The 16,466-nt window shown below is 49.2% G+C and overlaps 1 protein-coding gene across 3 annotated transcripts in view; it reads left to right on the plus strand.

Annotated features, from left to right (window-relative positions):
• The window catches only part of ARMH3 (armadillo like helical domain containing 3), a 281,292-nt gene that overhangs the window by 156,766 nt on the left and 108,060 nt on the right, over nucleotides 1-16,466 (plus strand). For all 3 annotated transcript variants that reach the window (XM_063962376.1, XM_063962377.1, XM_063962378.1), the window contains exon 21: nucleotides 7,756-7,838. In XM_063962376.1, coding sequence (XP_063818446.1) covers nucleotides 7,756-7,838 — 83 coding nt within the window. The remainder of the gene's footprint in view (nucleotides 1-7,755; nucleotides 7,839-16,466) is intronic.

Raw genomic sequence — 16,466 nt, forward strand, 5'->3', positions numbered from 1 at the left:
CCAAACGGCACAAAGAAGTATTGCCGTATAAAGGGGAGGAGTTATTTGGGGTCGGTCCATCGGACCTGGTGGCCACGGCAACTGCTGGAAAATCCACCGTTTTTACCCTAAGTCACATCTCTGCAGAAAAAGACACCGTCTTTTCAGCCTCAGTCCTTTCGTCCCCATAAGAGTCATATCTGCCCAGGGATAGAGGAAAGGGAAGAAGACTGCAGCAGGCAGCCCATTCCCAGGAACAGAAGCCTCCACCGCTTCTGCCAAGTTTCTCAGCATGACGCTGGGGCCGTACAGGACCCCTGGATCCTACAAGTAGGATCCCAGGGGTACAGATTGGAAAGTCGAGACGTTTCCCCCTCGCAGGTTCCTGAAGTCTGCTTTACCAACGTCTCCCTCCGACAGGGAGGCAGTATTGGAAACAATTCACAAGCTGTATTCCCAGCAGGTGATAATCAAAGTACCCCTCCTACAACAAGGAAAGGGGTATTATTCCACACTATGTTGTGGTACTGAAGCCAGAAGGCTCGGTGAGACCTATTCTAAATCTGAAATATTTGAACACTTACAAAGGTTCAAATCAAGATGGAGTCACTCAGAGCAGTGATAGCGAACCAGGAAGAAGGGGACTATAGGGTGTCCCGGGACATCAGGGATACTTACCTCCATGTCCCAATTTGCCCTTCTCACCAAGGGTACCTCAGGTTCGTGGTACAGAACTGTCACTATCAGTTTCAGACGCTGCCGTTTGGATTGTCCACGGCACCCCGGGTCTTTACCAAGGTAATGGCCGAAATGATGATTCTTCTTCAAAGAAAATGGACGACCTCCTGATAAGAGCAAGGTCCAGAGAACAGTTGGAGGTCGGAGTAGCACTATCTCAAGTAGTTCTACGACAGCACGGGTGGATTCTAAATATTCCAAAACCGCAGTTGTTTCCGACGACACATCGGCTGTTCCTAGGGATGATTCTGGACACAGTCCAGAAAAGGGTGTTTCTCCCGGAGAAGAAAGCCAGGGAGTTATCCGAGCTAGTCAGGAACCTCCTAAAACCAGGAAAAGTGTCAGTGCATCATTGCACAAGGGTCCTGGGAAAAATGGTGGCTTCTTACGAAGCGATTCCATTCGGCAGTTTTCACGCAAGAACTTTTCAGTGGGATCTGCTGGAAAAATGGTCCGGATCGCATCTTCAGATGCATCAGCGGATAACCCTGTCTCCAAGGACAAGGGTGTTTCTTCTGCGGTGGCTGCAAAGTACTCATCTACTAATGGGCCGCAGATTCGGCATTCAGGAAGGGTCCTGGTGACCAGGGATGCCAGCCTGAGAGGCTGGGGAGCAGTCACACAGGGAAAAAAAAAAAAAAAAAATTTCCAGGGAGTGTGATCAAGTCTGGAGAATTCTCTCCACATAAATATACTGGAGCTAAGGGCAAGTTACAATGCTCTAAGCTTAGCAAGACCTCTGCTTCAAGGTCAGCCGGTATTGATCCAGTGGGACAACATCACGGCAGTCGCCCACGTAAACAGACAGGGCGGCACAAGAAGCAGAAGGGCAATAGCAGAAACTGCAAGGATTCTTCGCTGGGCGGAAAATCAGGTGATAGCACTGTCAGCAGTGTTCATTCCGACGCCCGGGAGAGTGGGGATTTCATCGGGAAGTCTTCCACATGATTGTGAACCATTGGGAAAGACCAAAGGTGGACATGATGGCGTCCCGCCTGAACAAAAAACTGGACAGGTATTGCGCCAGGTCAAGAGACCCTCAGGCAATAGCTGTGGACGCTCTGGTAACACCGTGGGTGTACCAGTCAGTGTATGTGTTCCCTCCTCTGCTTCTCATACCCAAGGTACTGAGAATTATAAGACGTAGAGGAGTAAGAACTATACTCGTGGCTCCGGATTGGCCAAGAAGGACTTGGTACCTGGAACTTCAAGAGATGCTCACAGAGGACTCATGGCCTCTGCCGCTAAGAAGGGACTTGCTTCAGCAAGTACCATGTCTGTTCCAAGACTTACCGCGGCTGCGTTTGACGGCATGGCGGTTGAACGCCGGATCCTAAGGGAAAAAGGCATTCCGGAAGAGGTCATTCCTACCCTGGTCAAAGCCAGGAAGGAGGTGACCGCACAACATTATCACCACATGTGGCGAAAATATGTTGCGTGGTGTGAGGCCAGGAAGGCCCCACGAAGAAATTTCAACTCGGTCGATTCCTGCATTTCCTGCAAACAGGAGTGTCTATGGGCCTCAAATTGGGGTCCATTAAGGTTCAAATTTCGGCCCTGTCGATTTTCTTCCAGAAAGAATTGGCTTCAGTTCCTGAAGTCCAGAAGTTTGTCAAGTGAGTACTGCATATACAACCCCCTTTTGTGCCTCCAGTGGCACTGTGGGATCTCAACGTAGTTCTGGGATTCCTCAAATCACATTGGTTTAAACCGCTCAAATCTGTGGATTTGAAATATCTCACATGGAAAGTGACCATGCTGTTGGCCCTGGCCTCGGCCAGGCGAGTGTCAGAATTGGCGGCTTTGTCTCACAAAAGCCCATATCTGATTGTCCATTCGGACAGGGCAGAACTGAGGACTCGTCCCCAGTTTCTCCCTAAGGTGGTGTCAGTGTTTCACCTGAACCAGCTTATTGTGGTACCTGCGGCTACTAGGGACTTGGAGGACTCCAAATTGCTAGATGTTGTCAGGGCCCTGAAAATATAGGTTTCCAGGACGGCTGGAGTCAGGAAAACTGACTTGCTGTTATCCTGTATGCACCCAATAAACTGGGTGCTCTTGATTCTAAGCAGACGATTGCTAGTTGGATGTGTAGTACAATTCAGCTTGCACATGCTGTGGCAGGCCTGCCACAGCCAAAATATGTAAATGCCCATTCCACAAGGAAGGTGGGCTCATCTTGGGCGGCTGCCCGAGGGGTCTCGGCTTTACAACTTTGCCGAGCAGCTACTTGGTCAGGGGCACACCCTGGCTGAGGAGGACCTGGAGTTCTCTCATTCGGTGCTGCAGAGTCATCCGCACTCTCCCGCCCGTTTGGGAGCTTTGGTATAATCCCCATGGTCCTGACGGAGTCCCCAGCATCCACTTAGGACGTCAGAGAAAATAAGAATTTACTTACCGATAATTCTATTTCTCGTAGTCCGTAGTGGATGCTGGGCGCCCATCCCAAGTGCGGATTGTCTGCAATACTTGTACATAGTTATTGTTACAAAAATCGGGTTATTATTGTTGTGAGCCATTTTTTCAGAGGCTCCTCTGTTATCATGCTGTTAACTGGGTTCAGATCACAGGTTGTACAGTGTGATTGGTGTGGCTGGTGTGAGTCTTACCCGGGATTCAAAATCCTTCCTTATTGTGTACGCTCGTCCGGGCACAGTATCCTAACTGAGGCTTGGAGGAGGGTCATAGGGGGAGGAGCCAGTGCACACCACCTGATCCTAAAGCTTTTACTTTTGTGCCCTGTCTCCTGCGGAGCCGCTAATCCCCATGGTCCTGACGGAGTCCCCAGCATCCACTACGGACTACGAGAAATAGAATTATCGGTAAGTAAATTCTTATTATTTAACGTCAGTGTAATTATACAAAGACTTAGTAAATTTGCCCCTAGGTTTAATTAAGCCATTTATTATCAGGTATTCTTGGTGTTGCGCTATCTAGGATATGGCTGGTTATAATGTCAATCAATCACACTTTGCCTGACATTCTGTCTGAGTTATTTATTAGAGCAGATTTAGTGAGCGATACAGAAAGTCCATTCTCCGTTGCATTTGGGACTAGCTATCCTGTTTGCCTCTATCAGGTTCAGGTAATATTCATCAGCATTAATGAGTCTGCAGGAAGACTCAGCCCCTCACAAGTATCTCTTCAGTCCATCCATCAAAAGACATCACCAATATTAAATAAATGATCCAGTATTGGGCAGAGAGTTTGGCCTTTTATTTTAGGAAGTGCCATAACGATGATGAAGCTTGATTGTTTTCTATTTACTCTTTCTCAATGATTATTATTATTATTATCATCGTTCACTTATATGTGCCTTCAGTGATCCTATACCCAACAAGTGGGTGGATGCTCAGAATCAAAGTCACTGGTGGAGCATGGGAGTCTGGGGAACAGGGGCAACTGGTGACCATGATTGTGCTAGGAGGAGAGGAAGAGGGCTGGGGGTCCTGCCCTGGTAGGCTTGCAGTTGGAGGGTGAGTGGAGTAATGGGTTATGAGGAGAAACCGGTAACCTTTGATGAAGAGGTGGGCCTTAAGGTCCCATGTGGTTTGGGTGATGGAAGGGGAGCTGCGTATTATAGAGTGTTATGATACTAAATGTGAAAGTTCTCTTTGCTGATGATAGCTAAAGTAATTTATGATATACTGCTATATACATAACTGGTAATAATATTATGTACACTACTAATTTTCAGGCATGTTAGTAGGACTTCCAGTGTCCTTTCCCTACCACAGGAATGCAATCCTTTACACATTAGGACAATTTTCATTCTTTGCATGTAGAATCTGTAACCCAGTTTGTCTAGCCAATGTTGGAGTGCTACTGCTCTGACCTCATTATACAATCTAATTGTTCTGCAGAAAGATAATCTATAGCACCCTGGGAGGTTAAATTACACCTGTGGAACCCCTGAGGAAGACTATGTTGTTTACCACAGTCTAAGGCATTGGAATGGGTACTGGGACGTAAGAGAATGTTGACTCTTCAGCAGGGCCCATTCCACACTTTGTTTTCATTACTTTTATTGCATTTATTTAGCGTGTCCATGTTTTATAATATACTGTCCGTCACGCCTGAGTACTGCGACGCCAGCAATTCAACAATAATGAAATTTTCTGTTCTTGTATGTAATACCCATATTAGTGAAAGGCTCTGTAATGTCAGAATAGCATCTATGATCATCCATCTCATGTTTTATCATCGCCACATCCTCATTTTGTGCCAGAATGTTGCTCTAGGCATCATTGAATACATGTGTCCTATTCATTTCATAACGGTTAGCCTCCGGTGGTGGTCAGAATTCCCTACTGTTCATAATTCCCCTACTCCCTGTTCATGGCTGGTGTCCTACTCCCTGCTCATGGCTGGTGTCCTACTCCCTGGTCATGGCTGGTGTCCTACTCTCTGGTCATGGCTGGTGTCCTGCTCCCTGCTCATGGCTGGTGTCCTGCTCCCTGCTCATGGCTGGTGTCCTGCTCCCTGCTCATGGCTGGTGTCCTACTTCCTGCCCATGGCTGGTGTCCTGCTCATGGCTGGTGTCCTACTTCCTGCTCATGGCTTGTTAAATGGGCAGCAGTAACAGGTGATCCAGACGCAAAGTTATCGCTCTTCTGCCCCAGAAATGACTATGCTATTATTACACTATTTAGCTTTGACTCTTAATGGGGCCATGAGTCTGTTTTAGATATGCAGTATGTGATATTGTTGACTGCTTATTTTTGGGACCAGAACAATGACACGCTGGGATCTAGAACGGGCACGCTGACATGCTGGGATCTAGAACCGTTGCACGCTAACACTCTGGGATCTATAGAACAGTGGCACGCTGTCACTCTGGGATCCAAAACAGTGGCACGCTGTCACTCTGGGATCCAAAACAGTGGCACGCTGACACTCTGGGATCTAGAACAGGGATGGGGAACCTTCGGTCCTCCAGCTGTTGTTGAACTACACATACCAGCATGCCTTGCTACAGGTTTGCTATTCGGCCATGCGAAAACTGTTGCAGGGCATGCTGGGATGTTTAGTTCAACATCAGCTGGAGAGCCGAAGGTTCCCCATCCCTGATCTAGAACAATGGCACACTGATATTCAGCGACGCGGAACAGTGGCACAGTGACACACTGGGATCTAGAACAGTGGCACGCTGACACTCTGGGATCTAGAACAGTGGCGCGCTGACACTCTGGGATCCAAAACAGTGGAACGCAGACACTCGGGGATCTAGAACAATGGCATACTGACATTCAGCGACCCAGAACAGTGGCACACTAACACACTGGGATCTAGAACAGTGGCATGCTGACACTCTGGTATCCAGAACAGTGGCGCGCTGACACTCTGGGATCCAGCACAGTGGCACGCTGACACTCTGGGATCCAGCACAGTGGCACGCTGACACGCTGGGATCCAGAACAGTGGCATGCTGACACTCTGGGATCCAGAACAGTGACACGCCGACTCTCTGGGATCCAGCACAGTGGCACGTCGACACTCTGCGCCCCAGCACAGTGGCACGCTGACATTTGGGGTTCCAGTGAAACTGATTGAGCACCGCTGATCGAAGTCTGCACTTATCCCGGAAACACAACTCTGCACTTGTGTATTTTTTGTAATGAGTTTAGAAACTCCAGGAGTAGAGGAGAAAAATAAGCTTTTGTGTATAGTATTCCTCCTGACGTCTTCTCTTTTAATTACTTCCTATTGTCTTAGAGCAGGCATGTCCAAACTGCGGCCCTCCAGCTGTTGAGAAACTACACATCCCAGCATGCCCTAAAACAGCTTTAGCATTCTCTGACAGCAAAACTGTGTCAGGGCATGCTGGAATATGTAGTTTCACAACAGCTGGAGGGCCGCACTTTGGACATGCCTGTCTTAGAGGAACTATATGTGGTCAATTAAAATTCTACTTTTACATTAATGTTAGCTATGACGCCGCCATCCATCCTTACACTAATGCAAACTTCTGCAGTAAACACATTGTCGTCATCCTCACACCATTTTTAGAGGTGTCCTGCAGCCCTGTGGGTCTCCTGTTCTCCATTTTGTTGTAGACTGAAGCCTAGCAATAGTATTTCCTCTGTGACATTGCGTGCTTTCCTAATAAATAACTGTATGATTGCTGCTAGGTTTATTCACCTGAAAGTGTTAGTCTAGGGCAGGCATTCCCAACCTCAGTCCTCAAGGCACATAACAGTGTTCCTGTGCTCAAGCATGGATATCACCTGTGCTCAAGCATGGATATCACTAAAACCTGGACTGTTAGTGTGTCTTGACGGCCGAGGTTGGGAATGCCTGGTCTAGGGAAAGCTTTGCTTGCAGAAGGTTGCACAGGCCCTGGCGTAAGTATGCTCCTTCTACAAATCCATTTCTTCTGTGATTTTCATAGGAGACCTTTCCGTGTAATGACTCGCCTGTAAAACAGAAGCTGAAGTCTGCAGAACAATATAAATACCCAGCGTTGTGATGACTTTCCAGCCCCCAACATTGGGGGTAATTCAGACCTGATCGCTCGCTAGCTGTTTTTTGCAGTCCTGCGTTCGCATAGTTGCCGCCCATAGGGGAGTGTATTTTAGCTGTGCAAGTGTGCGATCGCATGTGCAGCCGAGTGGTACAAAAAGATCTTGTGCAGTCTCTGAGTAGCCCGGGACGTACTCAGCCGCTGCGTTCACTTCATCCTGTCGGGGCCCGGAATTGACATCAGACACCCGCCCTGCAAATGCTTGGGAACGCCTGCGTTTTTCCAGACACTCCCAGAAAACGGTCAGTTGACACCCACAAACGCCTTCTTCCTGTGAATCACCTTGCGATCGCCCGTGCGAATGGATTCTTCGGACAAACCCATCACAGAGCAACGAACCGCTTTGTACCCGTGCAACGCGCCTGCACATTGCGGTGCGCATGCGCAGTTCTGACCTGATCGCAGCGGTGCAAAAAACGCTAGCGAATGATCAGGTTTGAATTAGGCCCCTTGTGTGCAGGTTTTACGTCCTATGTTTCTGTATTGCTTCACCTATCTCTCTCTCTCCTTTTCAGCACTGATAAATCTGTTGAAATTCCTCATGTCTTACGAAACTGTTCTACTATCAAAGCACAACATTTTTACCCTGGCTCTAATGGTACGTATAACTAGCAAGCTGAAATACACCTGTGGCCTACAGAGTTAATTTATTGTGGAACAAATATTTACCAAGATGCAGCTGAGCAGACCTTAGCCTAACAGGAGAAACACATTACTTAGTGGTGCGGGGGGAGACAGGATGCAGCTGAGCATCCATGTAATAATTATGTAAGGCTTGCCCCATCTACAACATGTGCTATGTGTGGCCCACTGCTAGGGGGACTGGACAGACCTTAGCCTAACAGGAACCAGGAGACAAAGAGAAACACGTTACTTAGTGGTGCGGGGGGAGACAGGATGCAGCTGAGCATCCATGTAATAATTATGTAAGGCTTGCCCCATCTACAACATGTGCTATGTGTGGCCCACTGCTAGGGGGACTGGACAGACCTTAGCCTAACAGGAACCAGGAGAGAAGGAGAAACGCGTTACTTAGTGGTGCGGCGGGAGACAGGATGCAGCTGAGCATCCATGTAATAATTACGTAAGGCTTGCCCCATCTACAACCTGTGCTATGTGTGCCCCACTGCTAGGGGGACTGGACAGACCTTAGCCTAACAGGAACCAGGAGAGAAGGAGAAACGCGTTACTTAGTGATGCGGGGGGAGACAGGATGCAGCTGAGCATCCATGTAATAATTACGTAAGGCTTGCCCCATCTACAACATGTGCTATGTGTGCCCCACTGCTAGGGGGACTGGACAGACCTTAGCCTAAGAGGAACCAGGAGAGGGGGAGAAACGCGTTACTTAGTGGTGCGGGGGGGAGACAGGATGCAGCTGAGCATCCATGTAATAATTATGTAAGGCTTGCCCCATCTACAACATGTGCTATGTGTGCCCCACTGCTAGGGGGACTGGACAGACCTTAGCCTAACAGGAACCAGGAGAGAAGGAGAAATGTGTTACTTAGTGGTGTGGGGGGGGAGACAGGATGCAGCTGAGCATCCATGTAATATTTATGTAAGGCTTGCCCCATCTACAACATGTGCTATGTGTGCCCCACTGCTAGGGGGACTGGACAGACCTTAGCCTAACAGGAACCAGGAGAGGGGGAGAAACGCGTTAGTGGTGCCGGGGGGAGACAGGATGCAGCTGAGCATCCATGTGATAATTATGTAAGGCTTGCCCCATCTACAACATGTGCTATGTGTGGCCCACTGCTAGGGGGACTGGACAGACCTTAGCCTAACAGGAACCAGGAGAGAAGGAGAAATGCGTTACTTAGTGATGCGGGGGGAGACAGGATGCAGCTGAGCATCCATGTAATAATTACGTATGGCTTGCCCCATCTACAACATGTGCTATGTGTGCCCCACTGCTAGGGGGACTGGACAGACCTTAGCCTAACAGGAACCAGGAGAGAAGGAGAAATGTGTTACTTAGTGGTGTGGGGGGAGGAGACAGGATGCAGCTGAGCATCCATGTAATATTTATGTAAGGCTTGCCCCATCTACAACATGCTATGTGTGCCCCACTGCTAGGGGACTGGACAGACCTTAGCCTAACAGGAACCAGGAGAGGGGGAGAAACGCGTTACTTAGTGGTGCGGGGGGGAGACAGGATGCAGCTGAGCATCCATGTAATAATTATGTAAGGCTTGCCCCATCTACAACATGTGCTATGTGTGCCCCACTGCTAGGGAGACTGGACAGACCTAAGCCTAACAGGAACCAGAAGAGAAGGAGAAACGCGTTACTTAGTGGTGCGGGGGGAGACAGGATGCAGCTGAGCATCCATGTAATAATTATGTAAGGCTTGCACCATCTACAACGTGCTATGTGTGCCCCACTGCTAGGGGGACTGGACAGACCTTAGCCTAACAGGAACCAGGAGAGGGGGAGAAACGCGTTACTTAGTGATGCGGGGGGAGACAGGATGCAGCTGAGCATCCAGGTAATAACTATGCAAGGTCTGCCCCATCTACAACATGCACGTACTTAACTGCTATAGTGAACGGACAGACCTTAGCCTAACAGGAACCAGGAGAGGGGGAGAAACGCCTAGCGGGGTGTGGGGGGAGAATGGATGGAGCTGGGGGCTGGAGCAGCAGGCCGGGCTGAAACCAGGTCTCTTTACTAGCTGTATTATAAAGTGCTGACATCCCTGATGCTTATTAGTTCCTCATGCCACCGATGGGGGTGCCCCCTATGTGTCTGAGTAATGGCATGCCTAGACCTGGATAGCGATAGCACAAATTTTGGGGGCTCACAAGCACCCACGGAGCTGGCTCCTATGACATCAACTGTCCCTGTTTTAAATTGAAATCCCCTGTCCCTATTTTGTGTTTGATGTATCGATTAAATAGAAATAAATTCCTCCAGGGGCTCTTAAAGGGACTCAATGCACCACTGTGCCCCAACATTTTCATGTACGAATCATGTAGATAAAATCCATTGGGCCTGATTCAGAGATGGTGGCTAATGCAGCTGCTCTCCCAATAGCTGTTGTGGAAATACGCAGATGCTAATGTCAGCCTTCCCTTTGTGCCCCACCATGCGATGAAGGGTATGAGCGCTTAGACGCCCGCTTTCAGGCTCCGTGGTCTGTGCAGTTGCGATGGAGATTGTAAACACTCCAATATCGATGCAGCATCGACATTTGTGGTAGACTTGGGTCTACTTGATCTACTCTCCTCATATTCAACTAAGCATGGCCTCTTAAGCAGCGGATCTGCGATTTGGAACACAGGCAGCGACCCCAGATACGCCCCTGACACTTGTGTAACACATCCATGAAACGGCCCCTTTTTTGCGTTCACTTTAGGATACATCCCAGTGTACGCCCAGAAACACCTGGGATCGCGAACGCCATCGGACGCTTAGGTGCGTGAGGGCTTCCAGGACTTATCACACACGTAGTAGCAAAGAAATGCTCAGTTGTAGGAAAAAAAGACACTGAGCGAGTCAATGAATAGGGACCAATTGCCCACTGCTAATTGTTGGTAATTGTTGGTCACCTTCATGTAATATACAAGGTATCGTATCTCCCCCCCCCCCCCCCCCCCCCACACGCACACAGTTGCCCTAAGCTGTGAGCTGTTGTATGCCATCACTGTTGGTGCTGCATGACAAACCATGGTGTATGTGGAATAGAGTGTGACGTCCGTGAATCGGGGCGATCTCGGCGATTAAGACTTAGGGGCCCAACGAGTTTTATCATGTGCAACAAATTTTAAAACTCTTTATGAATGATACAGTACATGGTGCTCCAGCAAATCGACTCCCAACTGTCATTTTCAAACACATGACAGTTAGGAGCTGATTGGCTGGGGCACCGTTTATCATTTCTACAGTCTTATTGGATGAGACCGAACAGGTTCAAGGGAAAATCACCCTATAGCTCTACAACAGAGCTCTATGGAAGCTGCAAGGAAGAGCTCATTGTGAGGGATAAGACGATGAGAGTGTTACCAAGTTAGATTTTGGCCTTACCGGTCTCTCTGACTATATGAGGGATTTATGATCCGTAGTCTTTGGCTTCTTTTATGAAAAGAGGTGCACAGGTATTTTTGGACAAATAAAAAGTGCTATATACTGTAGCAATAATTTGCTGTTACAAAACGTTACAGATTCTGTAGATTTCTGTAGTCATTATATGCACACCTATTTCTCTAGCACCCATAAGGGATATTGGGGACACATTAGTACGATGGGGTATAGACTGGGTCCAAAGGAACAAGTGCACTTTAAATTTCTTCAACTGGGTGTGCTGCTCCTCCCAAAAAGTGCCCTCAGGAGAGGATGCACACTCTGTAAGCTCCAGAATTTTCTTCAGTTTTATTTCAAACTTTTATTATTTTCGGTATGCTGTTTGGGCAACAGCATACCTGCACCGTGGGAGTTAGGGGGTGGGGGAGGGTCACCGGCCTTGCGAGGTGTCAGCCGCTTCCCCGATGCAGGACCACCATCCTGAGAGGTTGTTTGTTCAGCGGGGCACTGCGCCTTAGCTGTCGCAATCGCAGCACACCGCACACCCCTAACAATAGCCTGAAGGTGACAACAGTGGTGAGTACAGGCCGGGGGCCCTGCTAGGGGGGTTCCCCTGGGTTCATTGTGCGGCTGACACGCAAGGGAGGCATACAGGTCCCTCCTGGGGGGGGACCCGCTATAGCCCCCTGTGTAAACTGGCTAGCGGTGGCTTAACCTAAGACTTGTGCAAGCACTTTTGGGAGACTTTGTCAGTATAAAGATATTAATAGCTCTGGCGCCATTGGGAGGGTGGGCGGAGCTACCTCAGAGCGGGCTCAGCTGCATTTTGGCACCTTCCTCTGCACAGCAGCAGCAGCCTCACACAGCTCCTCCAAACGCTGGGACACGCTGGATCACTGGTACATCCCATTAAGAAAGTTAGATATGTAAATACACTGAGGCTATATAGCTTGGGTGTGCTGGTGCCTTCTCTCTGTCTCCTCTCACATACAGTGAAGCAGGCTTGCTTTATATGGTCTGTATTGTATGTATTTGTTGGTGTATCACTGTCATCATGGTAAAACATAAGTTTTATGCAGTGTGTGTAACACCAGGTTCTCCCCACTTTCTTCTGGCTCCATTTCTTGTGAACAATGTAGTCAGTCCTCACAAAACATTGTGGAGAATGTGGGGGGAGATGGGGGGGGGGGGGGGGGTCAAGAGCCTCCCTGGCTCAGTGCTGTCTGATATGTCATCTCAGCTCACTGCAAATGCCCATAAAACGCAAGAATTGCAGCAGGCTGTTGCAAATTTAGCTGCTAGGGCTGATGTTCCCCATCCCCCACTCTCTGCTGCAGGTTCACAAAAACGTGCATTACCTGCATTACTATCAGACTCTGAGGATATACAGGAGCATGGGGACAATGTGGACCCCGTAAGTAGGGACTCCACTCCTACACAGGGTATTGAACCCCTCATTCTGGCTATACAGGATGTGTTAAAACTCTCTCTAGAGGACACTGCAACACAGCAGTTGTTTTTCCTCACACAAAATAAACTGTGTCACCTTCCCTGATTCTAAAGAATTAGATGACTTATTTAAGTTAGCCTGGTAAAATCCAGATAAGAAATATCAGGTGTCAAAATGGTTTTTGCATACTTTCCCTTTTGCCCCTGAAGGCAGAAAATTCTGGGAAGAATCTCCGGCTGTAGACATCTGTCTCTCTCCTCTCTAAGAAGGTGGTACTCCTTTACCATGAAGGACCCCGGGGATAGGAAGATTGAGATCACTCTGAAATCTATCTACACAGCTGCAGGTATATCTCAAAGACCGGTCATAGCAGGTTGCTGGATTACACATGCTATTCATATGTGGGCTACTCAAATTCAGGAGGGCCTCTCTAAGGATATGACCCTGGTTACTACAGTGACTCTCCTAAAACACATTCAGGACGTGGCACGTGTCCTATGTGACTCGCTCAAAGAGATTAGCAATATTAATGCTAGGACTACTGCTATGGCAGTGTCAGCACGCAGAGCCTTGTGGTTGCGTCAGTGGATTGCAGAAGCAGAATCCAAGCGCAATGTGGAATCCCTTCCCTTTACAGGGGAATGTCTCTTCAGGGGCGAATTGGACGTGTGGATCTCTAAGGTTACTGCTGGAAAATCCACGTTTCTTCCCTCAGACGTTCCTATCCGGGACCATCTACTCAGTCCTTTCGGTCAACTAGATTTCAATCTAGGGCCAGAGGGGCCTCCCAACGCAGCTAGAGGCACCAGAGGTAGGCCTAAGAAACCAGCAGTTGCCAGCTCTCAGGAACAGGGCACCAGTTCAGCTTCCACTAAAGCCTCAGCATGACGGTGCCCGCCCACCCCGAGGTGGGAGCTTGGTTGCGTCACTTCAGCCACATCTGGGAAAGTTCCTGCCAGGATGCCTGGGGTAAAGGACCTCATCTCTCATGGATACAAGCTGGAGTTCGACGGTGCTCCTCTGCAGCGATTTTTCAAATCAAGCTTACCAGCTTTGGAGGATACGCGTGTTACGCTGCAGCTGGCCATCAACAAGCTGGTTCAGTCCCAGATCATTGTTCCAGTACCACTACAACAACAACAAGGACAGGGTTACTACTCCAATCTGTTCGTAGTGCCGAAACCGGACGGGTCAGTAAGACCCATTTTGAATCTGAAGTCCTTGTACCCTTACCTGGAAGTTTTCAAGATGGAATCTTTGAGAGCAGTGATTGCAGGCCTGGAAGAACAGGAATTCCTGGTATCCCTGGATATCAAGGATGCCTATCTCCATATCCCGATTTGGCCTCCTCATCAGGCCTATCGGAGGTTTGCCCTGCTGAATGATCACTACCAGTTCCAGGCGTTACCCTTCGGCCCGTCTACGGCTCCGAGGGTGTTCACGAAGGTGATGGCGGAAATGATGTTCCAGCTTTGGGTCCAGAGGGTCAACGTAGTCCATTACCTGGACGATCTCCTGTTAAAAGCAAGTTCCAGGAAGCTTCTATTGCTCCATATAGATAGCACTATCCAACTTCTGTCACGACATGGGTGGATCCTCAATCTACAGAAGTCCCACCTGGAGCCATCTCAGTGGCTCCTGTTTCTGGGAATGCTACTGGATACTGTAGCACAGAAAGTGTTCCTCCCAGAAGACAAAGCGAGAACACTCCAGGAAATGGTTCGCATGGTTCTCCGACCTGCTTGAGTATCTATTTCATCTTTGCATAAAATTGTTGGGGAAGATGGTAGCCTCGTACGAGGCAATCCAGTATGGAAGGTTCCATGCCGACCTTTTCAATTGGATATCCTGTACAAGTGGTCCGGTTCACATCTTCTGATGCACCGGATGATACAACTGTAACCCCAGGCCAGGATTTCACTCCTGTGATGGCTACAGTCTTCTAATCTCCTAGAAGGTCGACGCTTCGGGATTCAGGATGGATCCTCCTCACGACGTATGCATGTCTGAGAGGATGGGGAGCTGTCACCCAAGGGGCGCAGTTCCAGGGCAGGTGATCTGCCCAAGAGGCCCTACTTCCGATCAACATTCTGGAACTTCGGGCCATTTACAATGCTCTGATTCAGGCCTCCCCTCTGCTCACGGATCATGCGATCCAGGTACAGTCGGACAACGCCACGACTGTGGCGTACATCAGTCGACAATGAGTCACGAAAAGCAGGGCCTGCATGCGAGAGGTGTCAAGGATTCTACTCTGGGTGGAAAGAAATGCAAGAGCACTGTCCGCAATCTTCATTCCAGGTGTGGACAACTTGGAAGCGGACTTCCTGAGTCGTCACGATCTTCACCCAGGAGAGTGGGGACTACACCTCCAGGTGTTTCAAGAGATCATTGACAGGTGGTGATGCCCACAGATCGACATGATGGCGTCTCGCCTCAACAAGAAACTTCACTGTTATTGCTCGCGAACCAGAGACACACAGGCGAGCGCAGTGGATGCACTGACGTTGCCTTGGCCTCACCGGCTGGTCTATCTATTTCCTCCTATTCCGTTGATCCCGAGGGTGCTCAAGAGGATCAGACATCAAGGAGTGCAGGCAATCCTTATTGCCCCGGAGACCTTGGTACGCGGATGTTCTGGGCATGTCCGTAGAAGACCCTTGGCCTCTGACAGTAAGAAGGGATCTTCTTCAGCAAGGACCGTTCGTCTACCTGGACTTACGGCGGCTTCGTTTGATGGTATGGAAGTTGAGCGGAACATCCTAGCTCATAAGCAACTTTCCAAGAAGGTCCTTGCCACCATGGTGCAAGCCAGAAAGCCTGTGACGTCAAGCCACTATCATCATATCTGGAGGCGATCTGTCTCCTGGTGCGAGGAACGGACATATCAGCCTGCAGAGTTCCACTTGGGGAGGTTCCTCCGTTTCCTGCAGGCTGGTGTGGATAAAGGCTTAAGGGTGGGCTCCCAAAAAGTACAGATTTCATCTCTTTCAATCTTCTTCCTAAAGAAGTTGGCTGTGCTGCTGGAAGTTCAGACCTTCTTGCAAGGGGTGCTTCACATACAACCTCCGTTTGTTCCGCCCACGGCACCTTGGGATTTGGATGTGGTGTTGACATTTCTACAGTCCTCCTGGTTTGAACCTCTGATGACGGTAGAAACAAGTACCTCACATGGAAGGCGGTGATGTTGCTGGCCCTGGCTTCTGCTAGGTGTGTTTCAGAATTGGGGGCCTTATTGTGTAAAAGTCCCTACTTGGTCTTTTACGAGGACAGGGCGGAGCTCAAGACTAGGCAGCAGTTCCTGTCGAAGGTCATCTCTGCGTTCCACTTGAATCAACCTATTGTGATCCCGTCAAGTTCTGGCGTTTCTGCCCCTCCCATTGGATGCTGTGCGAGCCTTGAAGATCTATGTCAAAAGGACGGCTCGGATCAGAAAGACGGATTCCTTGTTCGTGCTATATGACACAGAAAAAGGGTTGCCCTGCTTCAAAGCAGTCCATTGCTCGTTGGTATGGTTTACTGTTCAGCATGCCTATGCGTCGGCAGCCTTACCTGTTCCACTGTCTCTGAAGGTTCACTCTACAAGATCGGTGGGGTCTTCCTGGGCGGCTGCCCTTGGAGTCTCGGCCCTGCAAGTGTGCCAAGTAGCTACCTGGTCGGGGAAGAACACCTTTGTGAAGAGGATACCCAGTTTGGGCAGGTGTTGCTGCAGGTGTCTCCGCATGTTTCCGTCCGTTCTGGAAGCTA

Source organism: Pseudophryne corroboree, chromosome 3 (genome assembly GCF_028390025.1).
Source record: "Pseudophryne corroboree isolate aPseCor3 chromosome 3, aPseCor3.hap2, whole genome shotgun sequence".
Taxonomy (NCBI): Eukaryota; Metazoa; Chordata; class Amphibia; order Anura; family Myobatrachidae; genus Pseudophryne; species Pseudophryne corroboree.